Here is a 27224-nt window from a genome sequence, read left to right as displayed (position 1 = left end):
TATCAAATCGATTTTATTTGATATCTCAAAAAAACTGTTCCAAAAGGATTTGACAAAGCGACGAAATAGCCCTAACCCTCTCCTGCCTTCGCGTCATGTAAACAACCCCTGGGAGAGGAGGAGGCGGCTAGCTGGGCTGTAGCGTTCACCAGCACCCAGCTCGCGCTAAAAGTTAGCTACTCGCAATGGAGCATGCCTCCCCCAGCACGCCACGTTGCTGCGCCAAAGACGAGGAGGAGGAGGAGGACGACGACGATGACGACGATCCCCCGGACACTTCGAGTGACGACGACTGCTTGGGCGACGTGTTCGGCGACCTGGCGGCGCTGCCGGTAGAGGTTAGCGAGCGAAGACCGACGTGTTTACGGTGCCGGTGAGCAAAATTATCACACTGACTGAAGCTAAGCTAATGGACCCCAGGCCCCCAGCCCAGCAGTGCAAAGACGCCATTGGACAGTTTTTTGTTTTTGATTTTTTTTAAGGGGAGGGGATGAAATGCTCGCTCCAAACAAGGGGAAACCATTCGACCATGTGTTTGCTCTAGTCGTGAAACTCACGAGAAGAAATGGCGGCAAGTTGAAATATTTTTTTTCCCCTCCTCTCATCATGTAGTCGCCCTGAGAAGGTGTGTCTGTGTCCCTTTCTACCCGCACAACCCCTGGACGTGTCCACATGTCTCTACATCGTTCAACACCCTGCAGAGGTGAGCCCTTTACCGCCATGTTTTCGGTGTATTTACACCCCGAATTCTACTGCCTGGTGAGTATGATGTACAGGTATTTAAATCGTTTTTTTATACGCTATTTTCATGCCATTATTGGACTCTCAGAGATTGTTTCTGTGCGCCAGTAAGTGTTGCTGTTTTGGTGAGCAACATCCAATGGTGCTTTGCATGAAATGTCTTTAAAATGATATGTTCTTGTGTAGATCTTGTTCCATGTGTGCCTTACTTTCAGGAAAGTCGAGTTCTTCGCACAGTACCTCTTCTCGCCGCATGTTTACCCCCAGGAAAGTGCAACGTCATTATCGGGAGGCGCTTTAACGAGGCAAAGTAAGCAGCACCCACTTGAAACCCTGATGTGCTGGAGCTTATCACAGCTGACCTCGGATGGAGGGCGGGGTACACCCTGATCTGACCCTCAGCACTGTGAGGCTGACGTGCTAAGCAGTTGCCTACCGTGTCGCCAAGAAAAATATCAGAATTATATTTTGATATTTTACTTTTCCTTGGGCCCATACCATAGCTTCTGTTTTTCTTCTCTCTCTTTCTCTCTCTCAGGAACCCGGAGCTGGCCAAAGTGTGCCGGGACAGCCGGACTCTGATCCTGTACCCGGGCCCCAACTCCCAGAACCTGGAGGAGTTGGTACAGTTGCCAGAAGAGGGCGACAAGACGCATAACATCATCCTTATCGATGGCACCTGGAGCCAGGCCAAGAACATTTTTCTCAAAAACAGCATGCTGCAACTTCCCCAGCAGGTGGGTGGAGTCAATGCGATAACAATTAGGCTGCCTTTGGAATCACTAAATAGTAAGTTTGCCCTTGTAGAGTGTTGTTCAAATGCTGAGTGGATGTAGGTTTTAACCCTTATTTCGTGCCCTTAGTGCACCCCTGGCCGCCTGGGGGGTCGCATGATAAGGACAAACGGTATATGGCGACGGTCTCAGTGGTCAATGCACGTTTGTTTCCACCAGGTGCAGCTCAACCGAAGTCTCTCGAGTCAGTATGTGATCCGCACGCAGCCCACCAACATCTGCCTGTCCACGCTGGAGTGCGCTGCCGTCGCTCTGTCCATACTGGAGTGCAATGATATTTTCCAAGAGGTACGGTACAACACAAATAGGGATGGACCACAAGTTCGAGTAGATATGTCTTAGTAGATTATTATTATTGCACAGGAGCTTTGGTGACATTTTGGGGTGAAGGAACATTGTTGAAATGAGGGGAGAAGCTAACCTTGCCTGCAAGCTGAATTCTCGCTGTATTTGTGAGTTGACAAAACCCTGTGACTCCATCTTGTCGCGAGCCCGCTGATTTGCACCGAGCCACACGACCAATTATAAAGCAACAATGCGATTGGGGGCGGGATGTGCGGCTGCAACAAAAGCTTTTCTCAGTTGACAATCCGCTCGAATCGAAAAATCTACCGTGGCTTATTGAAGACCCTTTATCCGCATATTGACATTGCAAAATGGTCTAAAACGAAATCAAAACCAAAAAAATTGCAAGTTACAAAAACTCCAAACCAAATGGCAAATGATACAGTTTGGATTCTAAGGAGCCTGTGTTCTTCCCGTGTTGTACTGCAGGTACTGCTGAGGCCACTGAAGGCCCTGTGCACCTTCCAGCTGGAGCACGGCGCCCAGGTGCACCACAGCAAGGAACACCTGCTGAAGAACGGCATGTACGACAAAACCATGCCCAAGAACAAGCGCAAGATCAAGAGGCTGGAGAAGCTAGTGACCGACCGCAACTGCTTGCTGAAATGACCACGTGCGAACCAGCGTTGAAAGGCTACAACAATGTTTTTTTGGGTCACTTTTACAGGGACACTTTCTTTCCTGGGATTTTTTTAAAATTGGTGTTGATGTATTTAATGCGAATAAATTTGTGTTCTAATCGCACTTTCAAACATTCTTGCTTGTATTGTATTCTTGCTTCTAGAGCACATTAATCAAAACAAGAATAAATGCTAGTTTTCGGCCATAGTCCCAAGGAAGGTTTGTTAATATAAACATAACAAACAGCTAACATAAGACAGCAAAATAATATTAATTAACAGGGATTTTCATTAACTTCAATGTAAAAGATGGCTTGAGATATGAGTGTTTTTGGTTACGATAGTAGTCACGAATTAAACTCAAATCAAGGCACTACTTTATATCTGCTGAACGATGGCTGCTCTGACAGGTCGGCATTCATTATCCTTGCCTGTGGAGAGACAGCCTGGGATGCTGAGAGCCGGAAGTTGTACTTTGGCGATGGAGGGAGGGTTTGGGGAGCTATGCTCCAACTGGCACGCATGCAAAGTAGATGAGTGACTCCAAAATCAACAGAGATCATGTTGGAACGAGAATTATGAGGGAAAAAAATATTGCCGAGGTGGTACGCGTGCCCAATGTTCGTCTCTGTCACGAGTGGCAAGGATATTCAACTCGCTCCTTTGAGGGGCGTGCCTACAGCCAAGCTAAGCTAGGAGGGTCAGTCGTCAGCACATGAGCACATCCCTCTTGTGGACGCTAATAAAACCATAAGACCAAGGATGCCGTCACATTGTGCTGCATACATTTGCGGACAATTGCGACAAGGAAACTGGGAATAACCGTCCTTATTTTAACATGTTTTAATTTTGTCTTCGAATTCAAACATTGTGCATTGATAGCACACGTTTTGACACTGACAAAGTAAACTTTATGAACATCGGCAAAAAATGTCCATGTGATTCCGTTGATGGGGACGTCGCCCCTGCCAACATGACCGCCACGTAGGCACACGGGTCACGTCGGTCTGCTACGAAGTACTTAATGTGTGGGCTGGAACCACATAAATAAACGTATTGATACGTTTACATTTGTAATGCCTGGATAAATCTGATAAGAAAATGATCCTGTGACTTTCTGTGTATATGGATTTTATATCGACGAGTTGACGCGCAGTTAGTGATATTTTTTCCTTTTAAGAGTGCCGCGCGTGCGCCTCACTCGTCAGCCGAGGTCTCCGCGTTCCGCCATCTTTGTCGGCTGCCCCATTGTTCGCTCCGTGGCTCGTATTCTCCCCCGCCCCCAGTCTCGGCGGTATTATCGTCTTCGTACTGCGCCACAAAAACACTAGCGGACACGGTGTCACTGGCAGCTGCTCGCGACGGTCGTGGACTTGTCCTCCGCCCGGCGTTTGCAACTCGGTCTTGGCCAACACGTTTGAAACAGGATGGACGATGAGCAGCCCAAAACCCTGTGAGTGTGCTTCGGTTGTCTTGTTAGCTTAGCTCACTTGTGTTGCTCACGTAACATGAAGCTAACGTGCTAACGTAACCAATCAGCCGACGGACTCCAAACCCATGCTGACGCTTATTAAAATGACACAATAGGCATACATACCGTTGATTCTTTTAAATTATTTTCTAAATTAATGGAGAGAAAGGGTACGCTTTTATTACAGCAGAATGGACAATGTAATGCGCTGACAAGCTAATTTCAAGAACCGACCAATTAAAAATCGAGCATTTTGGGCCTTGATATTCATTTTTTGTGTCCACATCTCCTTATTGTTTGCTCCTTCATGTATTCGCATTTTGTTTCATTTACATAAACGGGGCCAAGCGATACTCAAGATGAAAACCGGTTGTCTGGACTGTATTTCCTGGTTTAAGATTAGCTCGGTGCTATTTTAAAAGCTAGCAGCTCGAGGTAAGTTCAGGTCAAATTAGAAGCACAGAGTACATATCGGCTCGTTATTCGCGGGGGATAGGGACCAAGAGCCGCCGCGAATGGCAGAGTTTCTCAAAAAATAGGCGCCACCCTTAAAATGTTGTCTGTATTCATGTGTACATACTCAAGTATCACCAAACCATTGACAATCGAAAACTCCTATAACACCACCCTTTTACATAAATGGGTTGCAGATCATTTTGTCACTATTTCACAACCTTCAAAACAAGCCAAAACCCTCCTGGCTCCGATTTGCCCCAAATCCTCTGGCACTTGTTCATACTATCCCATTTAGAAACCATCACCGCCTCGCACACAGCGTGAAAGGACTCTATACAACACCCGGGCACTCGAAAATATTTCTTGTTCAGTCTTTCAACGTGCCCCATTAACGTGTAATCCATTTAAAAAAGTCTGTTTCCATCTGACATTTCCCCCTCTTGTTTGCTTGTGCACAGGTACGTGGGAAACCTGTCACGAGATGTGACGGAAGCCCTTATCCTGGAGTTATTTGGCCAGATCGGACCCTGCAAGAGTTGTAAAATGATCGTAGATGTGAGTCCCTTGTTTTTTTTTTTTTTTTTTTCCCCCTGTCCCCCATCATGTAGCTTATTCTGTTTGTCAAATCCAGTCCAGGAGATCAAGCGTGGACTAGCTTTCGTGCGGTGATAGTGCGCATTTCCTCTAAAAGTGACTCTAGCTAACACCATACTCCAACATATCGCAAGGGTACGTTGTCCTCTTAAATAAACAGTACACTTCGAATAGACTCCTTTTTTCCCTCTCGGGAAAAAAATATCATGTTAACTTTTCTGATTGACTCTCTTCTGTACAAATAGCTTCTGTACGGATTAGCTGCTGTTCGCACCTTTTGCAATTGAGCAAATACAGGCCCAGAACATTATTTACTCAATCATGTGAGGTGGTACAATTACCCACTGCAGCCCAAACAAGGGCCGCGTTGCGTCACTGAACACGCAGACTGGCCGACACGTTCGCCAGGTACGAGCCGCCCAACGCACACTGTCATTCGCTAATGTCCACATTACTCATCAGGCCAGGGCCCGACCTTTTAAAGCCATAGACACGCAAAGTCACAGATGCGCTCTCGTGTGGACAAAACTACTACCTGCAACTCATATGCATATTACTGTGTTTAATAATGCAAGTAATTGATTCTGAAAGTGTATTTGTATTTGTATTTTTTTTGTCTCTCTGGTCCCTTCCAGACGGCGGGTCACGATCCCTACTGCTTTGTGGAATTCTATGAGCATAGACACGCCATGGCCACCATTGCGGCCATGAACGGTCGGAAAATTCTGGGTAAGGTAAGCGATCTTATCCCCTTTGCTGTGAGCCTCTCGGAACGGGCTGGGTGTGCCATTCTTGACGAGTAACACCCCCCCAACCCCACCCCAAAAAAAGCGAAAATATTTTCATCCTTAAAGGAGCCAAGTGTTTTATTGTATTGGGTGAAGGCGAAAGGATGATGATCCTCTCCTGCCTCTTTGACTGGTCTGTGTGTTGTCTTTTATTTCTTTGCTGTACCACCTTCTTTCCATTAGCCGGCACACTTGTAGCAAGACAAACATTCAGTTGAAAATATTCTATTCCTCAACAGGTATTGAAGGAGCGTTTGAGGAGTAGAACAAGTTCGTAAAATTCACTTGTTTGTAAGTCCCTTGTTATTTGGACCTTACTTCCTTCAGTTTTTTGCTCCCAAATTTTTTGACTGCCATTTTTCCTGATTTATGAGGGTGTGACATCTTGATAGCCCATTCTTAAATTCTTACTGTGTGCTTAGTTTATGAAAAGGTACGTACAATTTATTATTAAAAAAAACTAATAATCTGCAGTGGTGTGCAATGGTGCAGAACAGAAGCCACCACATTAAAAACAACAACCTCAAAATCAGCAAATTGAAGTAAAAGTGGTTTGTGACAAGTGGCCTAATCAGAACATAAGCGCTCTCCGCCTCCTCGATCACGTCTCATACGCTTTCTCTTGCCATGTTGTGTCTCTTTGCAGGAAGTCAAGGTCAACTGGGCCACCACGCCGACCAGCCAAAAGAAGGACACGAGCAGTACGTGCCAATAAACACCATAACTAAGAGAGCAATATTGTCTTCATGGATCGCCGTCAAAATGAGTCCGTGTGAAAAAGACAATCGAGCGATCGCCAAGCCACTGGTGGAGGCGACACTTCATGCGCTACACTTTGTACGCTCAAGCTAAAGCTAATCTGTTTGTTCAAAAAGCTTGCTGCGGTCCTCTCTACCTTATGGCTTTGATACGATCATGTTTACACAGCGTAGCGGATCTTCACACAGCCTAGCTTGCAAATGTTGGGCGGAGAACATATATGGGCGGTGTTATGGAAATTAGCCCCGCCGTGTCATGTTCAGAACTAAGCAGCTAACAAAAGATTGACACGGTTTAATTTGACACGCGATAGGTGAGCTGGCACTCCACTCCAGCCACCCCCTGCAAACTCTTCCCTCCTTAGTTGATGCGTTTGTGTGCATTGTAAATGCGCCAATACTGGAAACATGTTTTTAGGTCACTTCCACGTCTTTGTCGGAGATCTGAGTCCAGAGATCACCACAGATGACATCAAGGCTGCTTTCGGTCCCTTTGGGAAAATATCGTAAGTCAATAGTGTTATGCTTTTTTTTTTTTTTTAGTCTCCCTAGCTTCATGCTAGACCTCAACGCTGCCTGACTTGTGGCACCCCACTGAAGGTGCGACGCTCTTAAATTAAATTTGCCACGTTGTTTCTCTGTGTGCATCATTTGTCTGCAGGGATTGTCGGGTGGTTAAGGACATGGCCACCGGCAAGTCCAAAGGCTACGGCTTTGTGTCCTTCTTCAACAAATGGGTGAGCGCTTTGTTTCGTCACGTCGCGGGTGGGATGCGGGACCGCCGGCTTGACGTTGTTGTTGTTGTTGTGCTCAGGATGCGGAGAACGCCATCCAGCAGATGGGAGGACAGTGGCTGGGAGGAAGGCAGATCAGGACCAACTGGGCCACACGGAAGCCCACACCCAAAACCACCAATGAGAGTAAGTCTTGCAAGAACTACAAAAATGCCGTTTTTGAGGAAAATGTCTGTGAATGCTGAAAAGATGACGAGCGACTGAAATATTGTGGAATTGGATATTGAAGTGTATGTCGCGATTGGGTGAATTTGTCAAATGTCTATTGCATCTATTGGCAATCTGGTCGTGGAAGATGCATAATCCTGAATGTTTGGACAATTCCAATGAATTGGAATCGCTAAATGTGTCAGAAAACTTGACCCAGGGGCACAGGGAATGTTTTTAAGTGACATTGTACCATTCCAAAGTCATGAAAGTCGCAAACGAACATCAATGCCTTGTTGTGTCTGGCAGCGAGCAGCACGAAGCAGCTGTCCTTCGACGAGGTGGTCAACCAGTCCAGTCTCAGTAACTGCACCGTCTACTGCGGCGGAGTCACGGCAGGTCTCACTGGTGAGGATGTAGTACGAGAAACGTGGTGAGCGCGGTGACCTTTGCAAAGTCGTCACGCCAACCAACACAGTTCGGCGCAGATAGTTTCAGGAGACACCTGGGAACAGTTTTAAAATTGGGGGCTTGCCCTTATGAGATCAACATTCAAATGCTTGTTTCTTCACAGAGCAAATCATGAGACAGACCTTCTCGCCTTTTGGACAAATCATGGAAATCCGCGTTTTCCCGGACAAGGGCTACTCGTTTGTGAGGTGAGTTTTGAAGCCATGAAGGCGTACCCATTTTTGAGGCGCTCCTTTTACTCACAACGCGGCTGTGGTCAGCTGAGCGCAGTCAGCGGCGCCATATGCAGCCGTGTGGTCGCTATTGGTCTTCAGATTTTGCCAGTGTATGATTGTCACCTCAGTTTGGTCGAGCAGTTTATTCAGGCTCGTATAAAAGCTAATTCTATTGATGAGCATCATGTGCGAGAGTTTGGGTTGTGTTGAATAATTGTAGCTTCGGAGCGTATGAAGGATTTATGAACAAGTGCTTTGCCGCCATCTTGTGGCATTGATAGGCAGTGACCCAAAGCCGTTCTAGCGTCTGGTGACATTTCAAGATGAAGAGCGCAAGACTTGACTGTGTCTAGGTTCAACTCGCACGAGGCGGCCGCCCACGCCATCGTCTCCGTCAACGGCACGTCGGTGGAGGGCTTTGTGGTCAAGTGCTACTGGGGCAAGGAGACCACGGACATGGTCAACCCCATCCAACAGGTCCAGTTGCCTCAGAGCACAGTGAGCTTTGCGGCGCAGCCCTACAACCAGTGGGGGCAGTGGTACGGCAACACGCAGCAGATCGGCCAGTACGTGCCCAACGGCTGGCAGGTACCCAGCTACGGCGTCTACGGGCAGAGCTGGGATCAGCAGTGCTACAAGTGAGTGTTTGCGGGCCGCTTTTCCTCATCACAGAATGAATTGCCCGAGCAATTGTTTTCAAGCGCTCCAGAAATCCAGTGGAGTTGAACTTGTGTCCGAAACATGAAGGCCCCCTCCATTTGTGCTTGTGTTCAGCCCTCTCCCTTCCGCCGCCGGGTGGACCGGCGTCGGCGCCGTCAGCAACGGCGGCATGGTGGAACCCGGCCAGGGCGTCAACGGCACCATGCTCGCCAACCAGGCTGGCTTTCACACCCACTGATCTCGCCCGCTGGACGCCACTCCTTACACTCTGGTTAGGGACATCGCTTCGGCAATATTTTCTCTTTCTCTCCCCCAAGCCCCCCCCCCTTTTTTTTTTAATTGACTTGGTTTGGTTTGGAGAAAAAAAGCGCGCACCCCACGTCTTTTCCGCCATCACCGGCTATCATGTACATGACGAGCTGAGCACAGCTACCATTTAGATCGGCAAAAGGCGATGTCGGTTCAGGTATTTGCCGTCGCCAGGTTTTGTTTGCAGAGCCAAAGAGATTTTTTTTTTCTCCTCCCCACCCTCTCCCTTTCCCCGATCCGATCCGTGTTGTCTCGTCCCTCCCCCGTTAGTCCTGGCCAGTTCTCAGGGTGCTGAAGTCATTCTGTGAAATGTAGGAAATCACTGAGGAAGAAGCAAAGAATACGGACTGAGTAACCTGAACGATTTTGTGTGCATGAACTGATACTTTGACACACAAGTCGGGCTCTTATTACGCCCTTTCCGCTTCCCCCTCCCGCATCCTACACCCCTCTCGATCCGACAGAAGGACTACACCGTTTTTAATTTAGTCATTATTCACCTTTCTCGGCTTGATTAAAGAGCTTTTTGCCTTTCTTTTGTTGTTAATTTGGGGTGACTTGACTGCGCAGTCACACGGCGATTTTGTTTCGGAAGCATCGAGCGGCTGCCTACTTTATTTTTGATCTTTTAAATTGGATTTTCAACTTCTCGCAGGGAAAACAACTGCCACGCTCGTCTTTACTTACCAGGCAGACAAATATTGCACAACTACTTAAAAAAGAAAAATCACTCAATTTGAAGTGTTTTTGTTTTGCATTCCACCTTGTTTTGTAACATCATTTTGGAAGTCTTATTGTAAATAACTGAGCGCTCTGTTCAATTGTATCTGTATAAAGACATGATGATCATTCGGGACACTTGTATGCGTGACTATGTGAGTATGCATATGACGGTATGAAGGCGAGTTGATGTGGTGAGTACATAATTGTGTACAGTAGAGAGTACCGCTACACTATCAGTCAAAACGTGTGAGCCCTCACATGTGTTTTGGAGCTGTGAGTAAGCACGTATGCTAATAAAAAGGCTGCGCGTGTATTTTCCGGTTGCCGAGCACGGAAAATGACTCGCCGCCATCCTTGGGCAATTTGCTACACAGAAACCAAGCAAAAGAATCGGCTGCTGGTTTAGCTAAACAATGTTTACAAGCTGTATTTTGGCGATGAACGGTGTGACGGGGGTGGGATAATAAATCCGTTCCCCGTCTTTTGCTATGTACTACACGTCCCAGAATGCCTCCCTCCGGGAGTCACCGCCCACTTTTTTCACGTGACTCCCTCGGACCAATCCGAAGTGTCGTTACAGGCGCAATGCGGCTGTTGCGATGTAAGGAGCAATGGCGACGGACGAACGTATCTGGAGGCAGAAATGGAGCCACGCTTGTCCAAAGGGAACCTTCACAGGTACCTGACGCGACATGTAGTCATAGTCACCTCAAGTGCTTGCACTTAACGTTAAGAAATTATTAAGACCCAAGGAGGGGTCAAGATTAACTTATTTTATTCAAGTAGCTGCGAATTACGCCAAGACTTTGGACTAACGCACGTCTGCTGCGTAATTTCTGTGGTTCGGGTTTCGAAACTCAGAAGTGTTGTAGGTGCTTGCATGACTGTGAAAATATGCTCCCGCGAGCGATGGCGCTACACCGGGGGGTGCTATAGCCCCGTCAGAAATCGCGAAGCCCCCTTTAAGCTCTTCCAGCATTCTGTTTGATATGGTAACGTCGATTTTACAATGAATGTCTCAGTCTGGGATGGCGTCTCACGCCCATCGTTCACCAATCAAAGTGAAACAAAGAGGGCCACGGTGTATTCTAATTGATGCCACGGGGTGGAGGAAAAGGACTCCAGTACCTTTTTTCCCAGTCGGGCCCCCAGTTCGGAGGTTGTCCGAATGAACGTCTTCCAATGTGCCATCAAGCGGTGCCAAAGCACCGCTCTTATTGCTTGGCGTTGAGCTCAAAACAGAAAACGCGAGTTTCAGAGGAAAATAAAGGACCGTTTCAAAAACAAACAGACTCAGCAACTGTCAGCCTGTGAAAATGGGGGGCGGGGGTGTGCTGTATCATGATTCGGGAGTAGGGGATGAGTGAATGGAACTACACACAGCCTAGAAGTGTTTTATTTTGAAACCCGTACACGCTAAATAATCCAATCATTTGCCTCTTGACCAGTCAGACAATGGAAAGCGCGTCACCCCCCATCATCCCAGCGTTGTCCGCGCCCCCGCTAGCTGCCAAACAGGGGGACGCCCGCTCCAAGGCGGCGGGGCCCGCCTCAACCCCGTCCTTCCTCTCCAACCTGGGGAGGGCCACCCTGCGCGGCATCCGCAAGTGTCCCCGCTGCGGCGTCTACAACGGCACCCGGGGACTCAGCTGCAAGAACAAGGCATGCGGGATATCGCTCCGGAACGCCACCCCGGGGACCAAGGGGGGGCGGAAGGGCTCCGTGGATGCGGTCCGAGTGATCATCGACAGTGAGGGGCGAGACGGGAGGGAGCGGGACCACGACGAAGCCAGCGGCATTCAGGTCGGTTGCACACGTATATAACGTAGCTTCCCGTGGACGGACGGACCCGCACGTTGAATTCATTGATCGATTAGAATTCCATACTAAACTTTCCACAAAGCTCTGTGTGCAGCAAACGGCACGCCGCACGCTGCTTTTGCCGTGTTGTCGCTGTTCCTTTTCGCACGAGGCTAAATCTCAATGCCGATCTCCGAGATGTCATTTGGGTCGTTTTACATCGAACGCAGGTGTTCTCCGTGCGCCACCGAGGACGAGGATGCGGCCGGCTAGGCTTTGTGGAGCTGTCACCCACCGACGCCGCCATCTCCACGGGCCAGCGGGACCCCGCGCTCTCTCAGATCAACATGGGCCGCTGCTTCGTGCCGGCCTGCGGCCAGGGTTCAAAGTCGGACCGGTCCGAATCCGGCTCGCCCGATGCCCTTTGCGTCCACATCAAGAGCGCCATCGAGTGTCACCGCTGCGCCGTCCCCCTCAGCGTCAAGAGCTCCGCCCTGGAGGCGTTGACGGCCTCCGTGCGCGCCAAAGAGGAGCTGTGGAGCCTGGCCACCGAGTCCCCGGGCCCCCTGGTGCAGCGAGTGTCCGGCGACACGCTGGTGGTCAAGTGCCGGCCGGATGCCGCGCACCCCCTGGGCCTTCTGCACCTGACCGTCGGCGCCGGACCGTCCGAGGCGGCGAAAGGCGCCAGGAGGACTCGGGAGGCTGTCATCGCACAGCGGCAAGCGGCCTTTCACTGCACCTGCCGCCCGCGGAGAGTCGAGACGACGTGCGCCGCCACCGACTTGGACCCTTTGCGCCCGTGCCTGCACTTCTATGCCTGCGTCTGCGCCTTCGCCAGCGACGAAAAACTGGCGTGCGAATTTGCCACCTTTATCGACCCCGCAACAACTGGTACGAGTCGTCATCTGATGCGCTCGCAGGGTTTCCGTGTGAAGTTAAGCTTGGGAATATTCCGAATCTGAAACTGTCCCTGTCGATTACGGAAATGATCTCCGTCGCTCGCCAGGCTGAGGCACGCCTTTTGAATCTGTACCCGGAACGAGATGATTTTAACCTCAAGCGGACAAATGCGCGTTCTGATGTTTGAGATTGCAAGGTACTCAATGGTGTCTGATGAATCCGCTAAATCAATAAGAGCCTTTCACGGCCGTGTCTTTCAGGCATTCTACCTCCCCCGACCGGCAGAGTCCTCGTTCCCTGCGAGAGGCCCCCTCCTCTTCCCGCGGAGGTGATCAAATACCCTCACAAAGCCAAGAAGCCGCGCCCGGACGAAGCTCTTTCGGGTACGAGTCCAAATCATTTAAGGCTTCTTCTTCCTCACGTGACTTGTTCCTGGTCATTGAACCGCCGTGGCCCAGGTGGGGGTCAGGTGGCGGACGAGGCCTCCGTGTCCATGAGTTTCCGCCAGTGGTTGGCCAGCGTCACAGAGAGGATCCAGCAGACGATGCACTACCAGTTTGACGGTAGGCAAGCACATTTCCACACATTCCTTTGGTTCAGTAACAGTCATTTCGGAACTATTTTTTTTTCTTTCCCCGCAGGGAAACCCGAGCCTCTGGTGTACTACATTCCGCAGCACTACTTCAATGCCCTGCAGGCTCGCCTGTCGCCGGGCTCCAAGAGGCGGCTGCCCAACTTCACCACAGGTGGGGGACCACGCGGTCTGCCTTTTTCACCAGGCTAATCGCTAACTCAGGTCAGCCCAAATTGCCTGATCTCTCGGTGTCCGCTTCAGTGCTGGTGAGGAATGACGGCGTCCCTCAGGGCTCCATCTCCAAGTACACCTGGCACATCACCAACGTCGCGCAGGTCAAACGCATCTTTGACACCCCTGAGGTAAACAACCCCACCAAATGTACTCTCCCTTCCTGGCGTCCCATGTCCGCATCGCCGTCGTCTGTCCGCCTAGTTGCAGTTGGAGCTCACTCAGAGTTTCGTTCGGAACATGGATGGTTCCTACTCCCGCTTTCACTGTCCCGAACCTCCGCCTGAACCCGAGCCGCCGGATGGCATCAGGGCGGATAGGACGCTAGCCATTCGTCCCATGGAGCTCCGGACCTTCCTCAAAGTTGGTGAGTGCCTCGTATTCTAATTAGCATTAAGCGTTAGCACCCTAAGCACGCGTTCGAGCGGGTTTTTCCATCTCCGGCCATACCAGGGCCCACCTCGGATGACCCAGACGACCCCAGCCCTTTTGTCATCGAGTGGACCCCCGAAGTGCTCCCACGCTGTCACATGGGCGAGCTGAGGATCCTCTTCCAGTTTGGACATCAGCAGAGCGGACAGCAATCGGAATGTCCCGCGAAAGACGATTACGGCACCACTGGACTCGTCAAAAGTGAGCCAACATCATCAAATTAATTTTTAAAAATGACGATAAGAGATGAATAAATATATGCACTTTGGGCTTCAACCAGAAAATATTTCACCAATAAATCGGTCTATTTTGCTGATTCATCGGGGGGGTCCAAAGCAATCAATAGTTTGATCATTTTAAGTGTGTTGGAAAGTGTGTAGGAGGGCTAACTTGATGAAAACAAAATTGCATTAAATGGTCTCTTGATGTTCGGAATAGGTCTGGGATGCATCTCCCGCAATGAACGGGGTGGGCTCAATACAATATTCTGGGGAGGGGAGAATGATGATGGAAGTTTCAAAGCCGCTATCCTCTACTGTCAATCATGCACTTTTAACTGACTGATGCGAGATGCTTGCTTCATCCATCCCAAATGGCAGACAATCAATGGCGCCCCCCCCCCCAGGTCCTCCCTTCCGCATTCTCATCCTTTGCACACGTGGGGGAAAAAAAGAGAAGGATTCGTTTAAAATGTACATGAGCACATCAAGGCCAGATAAAATGGTACCCAAATAATAATCATTTTTATTTAATGTTGCTTTTATATACTGTGTGTATCATGTTTTAGCTTTACAACACACTCTTAAATATTTTCAGGATTTATTGAAGATATTTTTATCTACACTCTTTTTGTTGTTGTTAAACTTGCATTGATGGATCGGTTGCTATTTTGCATTTCAGACTCCACTTATTTCAAGAGTACAACAGTTGAATAAATACTTATACCTAACATTTTGGGGGGAGGGGTCGCAAATCAGGGGCTCTGTATGTTTGTAAATCTAGCAAATTGTATTTTGTCAAATAAATCTAAAATATGATTCCCTCTCTGTCATCTAATTTTCATGCCAGATTCCTCTCAGGAGGGCAACTTGTGCGCCCACACACACACACACACACACACTGACTCCATTGTTTGTGTGAAGAATAAATCATCTCCAAAGGACATGGGAAGATTTTATCAAGCGTCTTTTTGTTTCCTCATAGTTATTTGAGCCACATCAGTCAACTTGAGCGGTTAAAGCACCTTCATGCTCCGAGACTGAAAGAAAAATAGTTTTAAAAAAAACTGTGTGATATATTCCAGACCGACCTGCGACAGGTGAACATCTGATCAACATTACACACATCAGCAATCCTGTCTTGGAACCCTGCGTTGAAAATCTCCGCATATCTTTGCACTCTTACCCCGGTTGGACGTCCTACCTTTGAAACACTAACTCTGTTTTTAACCTTTTGTTCTGTCATGAAAAGCCCATTTCAGGGTTGTTTCACAATTCTTGAACAAGAAACCCAATAAAGTATATATCATTTTACTTCATTTGAGCTCCTGACGATTTGAGTCTGGCCTTACAAAACGGATGTTGAAAATACTGTATTATTGACGGTGCCGCCCTCTAGTGGACATCTTGGTCAATCACATCGACGTGGCCCAAAAAGCATAAGAAAGGAAGGATTTCTTAGTTAGTGTTGTTTTTAATCGTAATTAGAATTTGTGAAAACTCCGAGAATTAGTGAATGAAATGGCGAGGAATGCAGTCGTGCAGTTCTTTTTCGTATCAAAAGGAGGCCATTTCTTCCTCCAGCGCTCCCGGCTACGCGCCCCATTTCCCGGCCTCTCCCCCGACTCCTCCCCGGTTCCTCCTCCTCCTCCATCTAGCCAATTTTCCCACAATTTCTCCCGTCTGTGCAAAGGCCCTGGACCCGCGGGTCATCTCGTATGCCTCCTCGCGGGGGTGGCCGGCGGCGGGGGAGGAGGGGGCGAACGACACGGTGGTGATGGGCGAGCCGGCCGAGCGACCGTTGACTCCGCCGTGCCGGACGACGGAGTGCCGACGCGGGAGGAGGTGAGTTCGGGCCAGCTGGAGCTCAACTTCACTTCCTTTCGGTTATTACGAAGCGTTGGATGAAACATTCATTCCAAGTTGTATTCAAGTGATTCTTACGCGACTTTGTTGGATTCTGTGGCAGTTACAAAGCAGACAACGAAGGTCCGCTTGGCCGGAGGAGGCCCTCTCACCTCCGACTTCGACAGCCGGAGGGAAAAAAGTCGCCGTCCGCCCAGGTGCGTTCCCATACTTCCTGCTTTTCCAGCAACCACCAGCCGAGCTCCCGTTCCCGAGGCGGTACCTTCAGGAACATCCGGAATTTAAGAAACTGTGTCACCCCGCTTGCTCCACGGATGTGTTTTCAATTTGGAAAATATTTCAGCATATTGTGTGTTTTTTGAGGAGTGCCAACCTGTTTTTTCACAGAAAACGCTTATGGATCCATCTCCCACTTTTGTCTTCGGATTAAAAAAAGTGAATAAGCGGGGTTTTCTATCAGTAATGCCGGAGAGTTTGCCACAAAAAAAGTGGACAAAGATTTTCTGTCTGTCTCCATGTGTTGCTGCACCACATGATGAGCTCCATTCTTAATATTGAAAACAAATAAACGCGTTGGTTATGCTTGATGTGTATTCCAGTTTTCTGTTTTCTTCCAGCTCTCCAAGACGAACGTGCAGTTTCACAAGTTGTTCAAGGAAGTGAGCCGAGACGAAGCGCTCGCACAAAGTATGTCCGCCGGCGCGGTAAAGAAACTGCTTGTTTTCCGAATGTGACTTTTTCTCCCCGGCCCCCCATCCACCCACCCTTTTTTTTTTTGTTGATAGGCTACACATGCGCCCTGCAGAGAGACATTTTGTATCAGGGCAAAATGTTTGTCTCACCAAACTGGATCTGCTTCCACTCCAAAGTCTTTGGCAGGGATACAAAGGTACGACGTACTCTCTTGGCAGGTGGCCGGCTCTGAAAAACTGAAAAACTCCCCCCGTAGATCGCCATCCGTACGGCGTCTGTGACATTCATCAAGAAGACGAAAACAGCACTGCTGGTGCCCAACGCCCTGGTGATCGAAAGCACACGGGAGCAGGTATAATACCACCGATTGTGAAAATGTACCAATCTGGAGGCCCAGCAGATTCCAGGAGTGAAGCGGGCTGGAGCACAGTTTGACCGGCCACAGTCCAAATTCATCTTAACTTGAGCCCACGTTGTGTTTTTCCAGCATGTCTTTGTTTCCTTCCTGTCTCGTAACACCACTTACAAGTTCCTGAGGTCCGTTTGCATTCATCTGGAGGTCAGTCCAAACAAACGCATTCCCAAAGTGATTCTGTGGAGCCCAAGGAAGCTCCACGCTAATATTTCAATTGCTCATATGTCCGGTTTCGGTTTTTGGGTTAGCATTTGTTGTGCGGCGGTTCGAGTCATCCAGAGAACAATAAAATAGTTTTTTAAAAAAAACAATTTCAGTTTCAAGCAAACACATTCAGAAGGATTTGGATGAAGAAAATCCCGCACATGCTAACCATAACATGCGACAACTTTGTAGCTGGAGAAGACACGCAGCAGCCATGCGGCCCCCGCCCGCGAGGACGGCTTTGGAGTCGAGCTCCTGCCATCTCTTCCTCTGGTCTGGAATGTCGTCATTTTCTTTCATTCCATTTTTGTGCCGTCGAGCGTTGTCGAAAGAAACAAGGTCCTTGTTCTCAGCAGTGGGCCCATTGTATAAATATTCCTGTGCGCCCTCGGCAGGACTTCAGTCGCGCGTTCTCGGAGCTGGACGGCGTGGTGCGACAGAGGCGACGGGAAATGGAGGCGGAGAGTAGCAGCAGTTCTGGGTCGCGGACTCCCGAATGTGACAAAATGGACGGTGGGTGACGGGAACGTGCGTGAGCTTGCCGCTTTTCACCCGGGCTCCTTGACAAAATGATCCATTGTCCCACGAATGGGCAACTGGTGACCGTGGGTCTTTTTCTACATGCATTGAGAACTGTGTGATTGCGTTCAACTCTGTCCGTCTCTCCCTCACTCTGCATTTCATGGAGCAGAATTCGCAGGCCTCCCCGACTCGTTTCCGAGCAGGGAGGTGTCGGTGCACGCGGACGTCCACCTGCCGCCGGGCCAAAAGAGCCCAGGCAACAACGGTACCGTCGCACTCATTGGTCTTTCCGTCTCGCGTGGTTCATCTCGTCGGTTATTCGTGACAAATTGCCGCCTTGGAACAATTCATGACGAGAAATCATCCAGTCACAAAAGTCCACAGCACATCTTATTCATTTGTTTTGTTTGTTTTTTTGAAATGACAAAAAGCTGTCATTTGAGCAGGGGTGTGTAGACTTCTTATAGCCGCCGTAAAAGAGTGCCATCCCTTCTCCAGCCCAGCATTTGACAACGGACAAAGCCGGGCCTCAAGCGTCCTCGCTCTCCGTGCTGCTAATCTATTTGCTCCTGTGAGTAGTCCGTTGACTACGTGCCACGCCGGATGACATTTGTTGTCCAGGCTCTTTTGAGATGTTTGCCTCTCCTCCAAAAACAGAGTCGGCGTCCTGCTCATGTCCTCGTGTTACATGGCTTTCAAGATGGCGGCCCTCGAGCGTCGCTTGGATGCCATGATGTCCGCCAGGGATCGTTTGCACGGAGGGTACGAGGAGAATTTTGGGAAAAGACGCTTTGAAATGCTTCAATTGCCAAGAATACGATTTTTCAGTACTGCGTGAAATATGAACATAGCGCCAATGTCTTTGCAGAAACGCAGTGACGCTCCAGGATGCCGCGATCGTTGGCGAACTATCCGCGAGCATGATTAAGCTTGAAAAGGTTTGTGCAGATTTTCCCTCCGTCATCAAATGTTGTTTTGGCACGGCACTGCTACTCTTTCTGTGCTTAGATTCAGGGAAACCTCCAGAAGCTTCTGGATGAAACCTAAAAAAAATATATCACCAATCATCTCCTCCACTCAGGACTCTGTGACTCCAGTGTGCGCTGAATATTGATCACCTGTAGTATTCATGCCCTCAAAAAAAAAAAAAGCCCCCCCCCCCATTGGAAGCGCTCCAGAGCTTCTACTGTTTTTATGTACCGTACCTTTAAAAAATGGTCCTGAAATGATTTTTATGTAAATGACATACAGTATATTTTTAAATACCGCTTAGCTCAGACTTGTCCACGTTATTTCATTTGCATTTTCACAGCTGCATTTCTTGTCCGAAGGTCCAGTTTGTCATTTCTGAATACGTGCCCATTGTGAATGCTAAGTAAGAGTGCAACTTTACACATGTTGTGTGTAAATACATTGTTATGTTCGGCGCTCAACTTTTTGTCCATTAAAAGCGTTTCAGAAGGGTGGGTGTGGTGTTTATATTAAGAATGTAAGTATCCCTCCCAATATAGTGTATCGTGAAGGAGTCGTGGCTTTCATACGATGTGAGCATTTGTAAGAAGGAAGGATCACAAGCCAGAATTCCTTAATTCTGGTCAAAAATGACTCGTGAATCCAAAATTATATGTTTTCACCAGAAATACTTTTGATACAAAAAAATTGGTGTTGCTAGATCATTAACAATGTTTTTGAAATGCAACCATTCTCATGATTTTTTTGGGGAAAGAATATGACTTTAGCTAAAGACATTTTTAATCTCACCAAAAGGGGGGATTCTTGCATTGGAAATGACTGAAGTGGACACCTGCGGATTCCTCTGTAAGCACCCCCCCCCCCCCAATATATAAATAAATATTTATTTGGCGGGGGAGCAACCCCCATAGGTCGCTTATTGGAAGTCACGAATTTGGGGGGTTTGGAAAAAATGCGATTCCTTCAACGCGTTGCTAATGGGCGGCATGTTCGCTGGTCACGGGGGCCGCGGGGATGCGCCGCTGTTTTTTTTTTTTTTTTTCCTCATTTAGACTCGCGCTTGTGTGTCATCAAGCCCCCCGTCAGCCCCGCCCCCCGTGACGTCACCGGCGGTCGTGTTGCGAGGGAAGCAATGGCGTCGCTCGACGAAAACAGCCGCCGCTGCCGAGGAGCCCGTCCGTGTTCTTGTTATGTGGCGGCAGGAAGAAGCCCGCCGTCCTCGCGCCTGTAAACGACGTCGAGTGGAGCCTCGGGACAAGGACAGACAGGCCATGGCGGCTCATTAAGACCGGGAGACTGAGCAGGTGAGCTGGGGTGTGCGGGGGGGGGGGCATTTCCGACCCCCCCACCCCCCTCCTACCCCACCCCTTCCCTCTCTCGCTCTCTCTCTCTCTCTCCTCCGAGTACCACTTCTCCTCCTCCTCCTCCTCTCTTCGTCTTCTTCTTCTGACTGGAGGATGCCGTGACGGCTTAGCAACAAGAAGACAATGGAAGCGAGGGAGGAGGCGGCAAGCAGCCAGTTAGGAGGCCGACGTGCCCGCAAAAAGGCGGCGGGGGCCTCGCCGCTAAATGCTCGAACGATGCTCGCGACACAATCGTCGACTCAATTTCCCGACTCGTTTAAACGTCAGGGGGCTTCATTCAACGGGAACAACTTCATTGATAACCGCTGCACCTTCTTTCTTAAATTTCAACAATAAAGTTGTTGGAATGGGTCATCCAGACTGTCGCCGCCGTTCTCTGAATTTCATTCGTTCTCCATCGTAATCGTATTGATTATTTGCCTCACGCTTTATTCCCTTACGATTAGGAATCTTCTGACTTAATTCTCTTCATATTATGATTGCTAATATACCTTCGTTCTCTTCAGAGCAAGACTTTCTGTTGTGTTTGTTAACTTGATTGTAGGGCTGCAGCTAACGATGATTGTAATAATAATCGGTCTCAGATGTCAACAATTTTCTTGACTAATTGGTTTTAAAAAAAATACGTTTTCCATCCCAGAGTTTGACAAATGTATTTTCTTAAAATGATCAAATTTTGGTCCAAAAATATTTTTCAGAGCGATCGCTTTTACGGACATTTCTGAAATAACTCATTGATTCAAATTATTTATTATATGTTTTTATTAATTACATTCATTTGTGTATTCCTGACCCCTCACGTGGTCCTTGACGAGCGCCAGGCTGCCGACCCGCTCGGCGTAACTTTTTTTGCGCCGCAACAAATTGTAATGACGGCGCCGTCTGGCTCCCCCAGGTGTGAACGCTTGTGATCGGACAGCATGGCCTCCCAGGAACCGTCGCCTCCGTCGTCCATGGAGAGCAACAAGCCGGGCTTCCCCAAGAAGATCCTGGGCAACAAGCTGGAGGACAAGCACCTGTGCAAGTGCTGCCACAACATCCTCAGACGACCCTTCCAGGCGCAGTGCGGCCATCGCTTCTGCTCGTACTGCTTCAACCTGGCCATCAGGTCAGCCGCCGTGCAAACAAACAAACAACCAGGGCTCATTTGCTGCACATTTATTTAGGTTTTGAAGGCCAGGCTCCTTGTGACTTAAAAAAAAAATTTTTTTGGGTACGTCCAGTCACGCTAGACACGCCTACATTGCCGACCTGTTGTCTTGCAGTAACGGACCGCAGAAATGCAACGCCTGCATCAAGGAGGACATTTTTGAAGAGACCACGTCCATCCTGAAACAAGGATGTGTGAGTACACTGACATACACACCCACAACAGGTGAAAAAAATTGTCCCTCCCGCGCACTTTTCCATCTGTGAAACTTACTTTGACACAATTCAATTCATCTGAAGACACCCGTGCTGACTCCCGTCTCCATGGGAAGTCGGGCAGTTGCTTACCCTTTTCCCGGATTTTTTTTCAAGGCGTTTCCCGACAACGCGGTTCGACGGGAAGTGGAAAACCTGACCGCTGTATGCGTTAATGAAAGCTGCTCTTGGAGAGGATCTGTCAAAGAGTATGAGGTGAGTCACAGGGGTCGGGGGCCGCTCTCGGGGGGGTGGGGGGGGGGGGTGTTCAGAGGATGTGGCCGGCATTTTATTTTGCATGCGCCATGTGTCAAGGTGAACCACGAGGGCAAGTGCGAGTTCATGATTGTGCCGTGCCCGTCCTGCAAGGAGCGCATTCGCTTCAACGAGCAGGAACGGCACAGCGAGCGCGAGTGCCCGGAGAGGACGCTCAACTGCAAGTACTGCAAGGAACCCTTTCACTTCAAGAACATCAAGGTGAGGAAACAAAACAAAAAAAAGCAACACCTTACATCGTACTCATCAGAGTTGACGCTTATGGCCCATTATTTGATTAACAATCGGACAATTAATCGCCCATGGGTGATTAATCGCGATTAATCGGCCATGGCCGATTAATTTATTTCTGTCTCCCTTTAACAATTACAACAAGAAAGGTACAACAGAATATTTGACCGACTGGCATTATCTTTGTTTTATGCTATATAAGTCAAGACGTCTGGTATCGTATTATGACGTCATGTAAAAAATTGCAGATGATGAAAACAGTTGTCGATAAACGAGTCCGATTTGTGTTTGCTCACCAGGCCCACGATGAGATCTGCCCCAAGTACCCGATGATCTGCGAAGGCTGCGCCAAAAAGAAGATACCCAGGGAGAAGGTAAGCTGGAGGCTTTCCGCTTCCTGCCCCTGCGACTGTCACCGGTGCCGTCTCTTGTCACGTCTTCCAGTACGTGGACCACATCAAGTTCTGCAGCAAGTTCAGGATGCCGTGTCGCTTTCACGTCGTGGGCTGCGACATGTCGGTGAGTTGACCGCGCTCTCCGATACGTCGAGGGACTTCCAAAGTCATTGGGCGCCTTCTTGCGCGCAGGTGGAGAAGGAGAAGACTCACGAGCACGAGCGGGCCTTTGCCTACGAGCACTTGAACCTGCTGCTGCACTATATCATGGGCATGAAGGTGAGCATGGAGGGGCTGCAGCCGCAGGGTCTGGAGGTGGCGGGACACAAACTGCTGGAACTGCAGCAGTCCCTCCGAGAACTGGAGGCTCGAGTCTCCCAGCTCAGCACCGCCTCCTCCGGGCCTCCCGTGCAGGGAGCCGCCGCCTCGTCCTCGTCCCCTTCCTCCGGCCCCCCCCCGGCCCCGCCTCCCGCCCCGGCCCCCACCCTATCCGTGTCGACCTCCTTCACGCCGCTGCCCAGCTCGGTGGGCGCGGCCCTGGAGCTGCAGCTCCACAGCGAGAAGACCAAGGTGGCCGAGCTGGGCCGCCGCTGCACCGAGCTGGAGGTGAAGGCGGCCACCTTTGAGAACGTGGTGTGCGTCCTCAACAGAGAGGTGGAGCGCTTCGCCACCACCGTGGAGGCCGCTAACCGCCAGCACAAGCTGGACCAGGACAAGATCGAGGCCCTGAGTAACAAGGTCAGCAACGGCGCGACACTCGGAGTGGGAGACTCACTATTACGCAATTGAGCGAGGAGAAACGGGACCACTGTACCTCCATATGAGTGGAGACCGAGGACTAGTTGTCATTTTTACGATAAACGACATGGGCGGGAGCTCCTTCAACTTCCACTTTTTCATTTGAAAAGAAAAAGAGGAAAAAAAAGAAAGAAAAACTCGGTACTGAATTGTGGCGATGCAGCTAGCGCTAGCTAGCATAAAACGAGTAGCTTGGTTTTTGTTTTGAAATGGGAATTATTTGATTGACAATTACCAGTTGTGGAGAGACAAAATGGCCGCAGCATCGTTCGTTCGGGGCCCCCACCCCCCCACCCCCCGTCTCGGACTGAGTCGAGAACCGGCCTTGCAGGTGCGGCAGCTGGAGAGGACGGTGGGTCTGAAGGACCTGACGGTAGCCGAGATGGAGGGCCGCCTTCGAGAAATGTCCGCCACCACCTTCGACGGCGTCTTTGTGTGGAGGATCTCGGATTTTGCCAAGAAGAGGCAGGACGCCGTCGCCGGCCGAGCCCCCGCCATGTTCTCGCCAGGTAAGAAAGGCCCGTGGTCTTGCTCCCATCTCGCTGCCCGCCGGTAATCGCAAGAGGATCCTTTGCTCTGGTTCCCGGCAGCCTTCTACACCAGCAAGTACGGCTACAAGATGTGTCTGCGCATCTACCTGAACGGGGACGGGACGGGGCGCGGCAGCCACTTGTCCTTGTTCTTCGTGGTGATGCGGGGCCTGAGCGACGCCCTGCTCAAGTGGCCCTTCAACCAGAAGGTACGGCAAAGGGGACTCCTGCCAAGAGCCAAACAAACGCGTCCCGACAGTCGCGCCTTTTCAGACCAATAAAGCTCCTTTGCGACCGAGAACCATGGCAAAAAGTTTTTCCTCCCCGCCCCAGGTGACCCTGATGCTGCTGGACCAGAGCAACCGGGAGCACATCATCGACGCCTTCCGGCCCGACGTCACCTCGTCGTCCTTCCAGCGTCCGGTGAGCGAGATGAACATAGCCAGCGGCTGCCCGCTCTTCTGCCCCTTCTCCAAGCTGGATGCCAAGAACTCCTACATCCGCGACGACACCATCTTCATCAAGGCCATCGTGGACCTCACCGGGCTCTAGAGGGCGGGGGGCGGAGTCACGCCGGCTACTCAAGTTTGGATGACCGGACCGGGGTCTTCGTTTTTTGCTGCGAGGTAATCCCCCTTCCGGGGTGCCGCGATTACGCCGTCCTTCTGCCGCAAACGTGCGCCCCGGCGCCGCCGCCGCCATTGCGGCCGCAACGTCCTGCCACCCGCTGTTACGTTTCGGGGACGCGGCCGGGGACGTTGAGGACTGCGCGGGGAAAGTTGGGTGCCGGGATATCGTCAGTGTAGTTAGTTCGCGCGTGGGGGTGGGGGGGTGGTATGGGGGTGTCTTCTGCTTCTTCTTCTTGAGATTGTCGGTGTCGTGAGCCTCTCTGGTCTGGTGTTGAGTACATTTTGCATAGACAAACGTGGAATGACGTGATCAACAAGGCTCCCCCTTCTTCTTTCGTTTCCCCCCCCCCCCCCCCCCCTAAGCGCCACGTGCATGCTTGTCGGCCCCCTCACGTCCGTTGAAGCGACGCCGCCGTTAGTTCTCACCTGCTTGTGTTGTGTAGACGAGGGCGCTTCTCAAACTGGGGTCCTCGGACTTCCGAGGGTCCGCAGGCAGAAACCTGATATTGTTTCGTGCCACACCTTACGGCCATATTGAATTAAATATTGATTTGGATCCCACCGAGTTGCGATGATGAGCGGCACATCGGAAAGAGTTCTCCCCTGTAAAGAGTTCGTAGGCCTAAAGAGTTTGAGAATCGCTCGTTTCGAAGCAGGTGTCCCTTTTCGTGTAAAGATTGCGCTGGTTCCGACTCGGGGAGGCGGGGTCAGAAGGGGTGAGAAGGGGGGGGGGGGCTTTGCGACCGGAGCTTTGTTACATCTGTGGAAGATACAGTGGAGTGAGCGAGGTGTCCGAGGCGCAGGCCTGACATTGTGACCCCTACAATGACACTCGCTGGCTCGCATCTCGACAGGTGGCGCAATTCCCTCCCCTCCCACGCCTGCCCCCCCACTCACCGAGAGAAGGAACGTTGTTTTCTTGTGCGTCCAAAATGTGATGTGTGCGCCGCTCGCCGAGTCGGCGTTTCGCTATGATTCCGATAGTTTGTGGGTGCACGTGTACAGAAAGAGGCGCTCGACATTGTTATTGCGTCAACACTCTCGATTCACGGGACTTGGGGACCAAGCGGAGCGAACGAAGCGCCTCAAAACACTTCAACATAGTTCCATGGCATCAAAATGCCACAAGATGGCAGCAAAGCACTTTTTTTGTGTATAATTGAAGCGCCTCAATTTATTCCAGCATAGCTCCTTGGCACCAAGATGGTGCCAAAGCACTACTTTTGTCCAAAAGATGCGCCTCAACCCACACGAATAGGCGGAGGGTTCACCGCAAATGTACAGAAAGACAAGTCGCCGTGGTTGCGCCGACCAAACGGGCCCTTCAAGCTTGCGAGTCGGACTGCTTTTTGAGTCTTTGGAGGGGGTCCCGCTGGCCTGTTTTCAAACCAGTCTTGACCGCTATTGAAGCCTCTCTGTGCATGGGAGACTTTAATTGGGAAAAAAAAATCACCTCGAGCGGCCCCGCGCCGGCCCCCGCCGTTGCCGCCGCCTTTATTTCTATTTGTTTGGAGGAGAATACGCTAGAATAGCTATTATGTTATATCCGGCCGCGCCCGTCGCGACGCACCGGCCTATATAGTGCTGAAAGCAACGTATAAAATAGGCATTTTCCATGTCATAAATCGATATATAAACGCCGCGCGTCCGTGTGGACGTGCGGCGGCTGTTATAATAAGTCTAGTATTACCCAATACGCTATGAATTCTATATCTCTGTATCCGTTTTTTTGGGGTTCGCTGAAGATGGTTGAAAACAGGCCAGAAATGATTCCCACGGCGCGGCGCGAGTCCCGCCGGAGTGCGATAGGACGCTTTTTAGGGGTCTGCGGGGGTCGCCCCGCGCAACTTAGCGCTATTTGTTGCCGCTGCGCCAATCTACTTTGAACTTTTCCCATTTCAATATGCCGGCGGAAATGACGCAAAAGGACTTTTCTTCTTGTGCTCTGTGTGGCTTGACGGTGTCTTCTTAGCTGAAGGGAAAAGCAAGCATGTAACCAAGTAACCATTACAGGAGTCGGGGGCTGGGGGGGGTGTATATTATGATAAGCTTTCGTGTCGTGCCAAACTCAAGATATGACCTCCATGTTGTAATGCAAGGTGTTTCTTCATATGTTGCCAAATGATTATTTCAACTTCAGCTGCTGTTAGCGCGCGCGTGTGTATGAACACATGGGCCACTTCTGATCAAGACTATAAGAAAAAAAAAACTACTGGTAAGTGGCCGCCACCAAACTCTCCTCTCCATATTCACATTCATGTAACGCGAATGTAAAAAAAACATAGAAAGTCAACACGTGTGCGCGTCTTTTGGGATGCGGTCGACAGGAAAGCAACTTGTCTTATTTTTGCACTTGGCGTTGGTTGCGTGTTCAAACAGGGTCTTTTTCTCGGTGTACCTCGAAGGCAGGAGCCATACGAGTATTCCGCTGTTGATACTTGATGTGTTTTAAAGCTCAGAAGAAGCCGGCGGTCTGTAATAAAGTTTGGTGATTTGACCACGGTTTATTGTCGAGCTTTCTTATTTTCCCTGTGCTTTTCAGCCAGCAATGAACGCAAAGGACGCTCACTGTCTCGCACGACCAGTGACAACAAGCCACTTTTTTTTTTAAATGCAGCCGATGACACGGATTAATTCAAGCAACTGAAATGACGCTTTGGCGCCCTGAAATGGCAGGTAAGTGGAGTCATAAAATGGGCGATTTTGAAAATATTTGCAGAGTTGAAACTTAATAAATGACAAAGGGATACGCGTGGCAGTGGCTCAGGTAACATTGAAAGCCACTTTTGACTGTAGAGTGACCAAAATAAATGAGTTGTTGTCCATTTGCGGCGATTGAAAATAATGTAGCTTCATTGCTGTCAATCGCCGCGTCCCAATTGCA

At 49.9% G+C, this 27224-nt stretch overlaps 5 protein-coding genes across 6 annotated transcripts; all 5 read left to right on the top strand.

Annotated features, from left to right (window-relative positions):
* Positions 1 to 72: 72 nt before the first annotated feature.
* dtwd2 (DTW domain containing 2) lies at positions 73 to 2634 on the top strand. Its single transcript, XM_052051790.1, has 6 exons — positions 73 to 373; positions 613 to 703; positions 957 to 1051; positions 1280 to 1478; positions 1695 to 1823; positions 2310 to 2634. The coding sequence occupies exons 1-6, from the start codon at positions 186 to 188 to the stop codon at positions 2487 to 2489; spliced, it is 882 nt and encodes a 293-aa protein (XP_051907750.1). The 5' UTR covers positions 73 to 185; the 3' UTR covers positions 2490 to 2634.
* Positions 2635 to 3713: 1079 nt separating this feature from the next.
* Positions 3714 to 10017, top strand: LOC127591564 (cytotoxic granule associated RNA binding protein TIA1-like). Its single transcript, XM_052051783.1, has 11 exons — positions 3714 to 3953; positions 4886 to 4982; positions 5657 to 5755; positions 6456 to 6510; positions 6986 to 7073; positions 7229 to 7304; positions 7382 to 7487; positions 7818 to 7916; positions 8083 to 8167; positions 8548 to 8832; positions 8969 to 10017. The coding sequence occupies exons 1-11, from the start codon at positions 3928 to 3930 to the stop codon at positions 9090 to 9092; spliced, it is 1140 nt and encodes a 379-aa protein (XP_051907743.1). The 5' UTR covers positions 3714 to 3927; the 3' UTR covers positions 9093 to 10017.
* A 113-nt stretch (positions 10018 to 10130) lies between these two features.
* Positions 10131 to 14139, top strand: c18h2orf42 (chromosome 18 C2orf42 homolog). 2 transcript variants are annotated; one of them, XM_052051776.1, is made up of 9 exons: positions 10131 to 10564; positions 11394 to 11689; positions 11917 to 12577; positions 12847 to 12969; positions 13045 to 13149; positions 13228 to 13332; positions 13422 to 13522; positions 13596 to 13758; positions 13845 to 14139. In XM_052051776.1, exons 1-9 carry the CDS (start codon positions 10498 to 10500, stop codon positions 14045 to 14047), a joined length of 1824 nt encoding a protein of 607 aa, XP_051907736.1. In that variant the 5' UTR covers positions 10131 to 10497; the 3' UTR covers positions 14048 to 14139. The 2 variants fall into 2 exon arrangements, with proteins under 2 accessions (XP_051907736.1, XP_051907735.1); XM_052051775.1 differs by having other exon boundaries at positions 10424 to 10564; positions 11335 to 11689.
* A 1322-nt stretch (positions 14140 to 15461) lies between these two features.
* On the top strand, positions 15462 to 19205 carry LOC127591562 (GRAM domain-containing protein 2B-like). Its single transcript, XM_052051781.1, has 13 exons — positions 15462 to 15886; positions 16011 to 16104; positions 16525 to 16594; positions 16693 to 16796; positions 16857 to 16952; positions 17088 to 17159; positions 17412 to 17492; positions 17576 to 17732; positions 17911 to 18006; positions 18240 to 18312; positions 18399 to 18503; positions 18610 to 18679; positions 18750 to 19205. Exons 1-13 carry the CDS (start codon positions 15558 to 15560, stop codon positions 18786 to 18788), a joined length of 1386 nt encoding a protein of 461 aa, XP_051907741.1. The 5' UTR covers positions 15462 to 15557; the 3' UTR covers positions 18789 to 19205.
* A 655-nt stretch (positions 19206 to 19860) lies between these two features.
* Positions 19861 to 26837, top strand: LOC127591560 (TNF receptor-associated factor 2-like). The gene is made up of 11 exons (XM_052051777.1): positions 19861 to 20017; positions 20973 to 21185; positions 21343 to 21421; positions 21599 to 21697; positions 21797 to 21958; positions 22288 to 22362; positions 22433 to 22507; positions 22576 to 23121; positions 23513 to 23690; positions 23772 to 23920; positions 24045 to 26837. The coding sequence occupies exons 2-11, from the start codon at positions 20998 to 21000 to the stop codon at positions 24261 to 24263; spliced, it is 1770 nt and encodes a 589-aa protein (XP_051907737.1). The 5' UTR covers positions 19861 to 20017; positions 20973 to 20997; the 3' UTR covers positions 24264 to 26837.
* The last annotated feature ends 387 nt before the right edge of the window (positions 26838 to 27224 follow it).

This window comes from Hippocampus zosterae, chromosome 18 (assembly GCF_025434085.1).
Source record: "Hippocampus zosterae strain Florida chromosome 18, ASM2543408v3, whole genome shotgun sequence".
Classification (NCBI taxonomy): domain Eukaryota; kingdom Metazoa; phylum Chordata; class Actinopteri; order Syngnathiformes; family Syngnathidae; genus Hippocampus; species Hippocampus zosterae.
Note: the sequence above shows the minus strand (reverse complement) of the source record. Positions and strands in the feature narration are given on the sequence as shown.

What these genes read in the sequence shown, in the direction of transcription:
- dtwd2 (XM_052051790.1), top strand. Translation starts at nt 186, where the DNA reads ATGGAGCATGCCTCCCCCAGCACGCCACGTTGCTGCGCCAAAGACGAG. An exon ending in TCGTTCAACACCCTGCAGAG is followed by an intron (nt 704 to 956) that starts GTGAGCCCTTTA and finishes CCTTACTTTCAG; the next exon opens with GAAAGTCGAGTTCTTCGCAC. An exon ending in AGGCGCTTTAACGAGGCAAA is followed by an intron (nt 1,052 to 1,279) that starts GTAAGCAGCACC and finishes TCTCTCTCTCAG; the next exon opens with GAACCCGGAGCTGGCCAAAG.
- LOC127591564 (XM_052051783.1), top strand. Translation starts at nt 3,928, where the DNA reads ATGGACGATGAGCAGCCCAAAACCCT. An exon ending in AGTCACGGCAGGTCTCACTG is followed by an intron (nt 7,917 to 8,082) that starts GTGAGGATGTAG and finishes GTTTCTTCACAG; the next exon opens with AGCAAATCATGAGACAGACC. An exon ending in AAGGGCTACTCGTTTGTGAG is followed by an intron (nt 8,168 to 8,547) that starts GTGAGTTTTGAA and finishes GACTGTGTCTAG; the next exon opens with GTTCAACTCGCACGAGGCGG.
- c18h2orf42 (XM_052051775.1), top strand. Translation starts at nt 10,530, where the DNA reads ATGGAGCCACGCTTGTCCAAAGGGAACCTTCACAG. An exon ending in CCCGGACGAAGCTCTTTCGG is followed by an intron (nt 12,970 to 13,044) that starts GTACGAGTCCAA and finishes GCCGTGGCCCAG; the next exon opens with GTGGGGGTCAGGTGGCGGAC. An exon ending in GCATCTTTGACACCCCTGAG is followed by an intron (nt 13,523 to 13,595) that starts GTAAACAACCCC and finishes CTGTCCGCCTAG; the next exon opens with TTGCAGTTGGAGCTCACTCA.
- LOC127591562 (XM_052051781.1), top strand. Translation starts at nt 15,558, where the DNA reads ATGAAATGGCGAGGAATGCAGTCGTGCAGTTCTTTTTCGTATCAAAAG. An exon ending in AAAAGTCGCCGTCCGCCCAG is followed by an intron (nt 16,105 to 16,524) that starts GTGCGTTCCCAT and finishes GTTTTCTTCCAG; the next exon opens with CTCTCCAAGACGAACGTGCA. An exon ending in CGAATGTGACAAAATGGACG is followed by an intron (nt 17,733 to 17,910) that starts GTGGGTGACGGG and finishes TTCATGGAGCAG; the next exon opens with AATTCGCAGGCCTCCCCGAC.
- LOC127591560 (XM_052051777.1), top strand. Translation starts at nt 20,998, where the DNA reads ATGGCCTCCCAGGAACCGTCGCCTCCGTCGTCCATGGAGAGCAACAAG. An exon ending in GATCTGTCAAAGAGTATGAG is followed by an intron (nt 21,698 to 21,796) that starts GTGAGTCACAGG and finishes CCATGTGTCAAG; the next exon opens with GTGAACCACGAGGGCAAGTG. An exon ending in TCGTGGGCTGCGACATGTCG is followed by an intron (nt 22,508 to 22,575) that starts GTGAGTTGACCG and finishes TCTTGCGCGCAG; the next exon opens with GTGGAGAAGGAGAAGACTCA.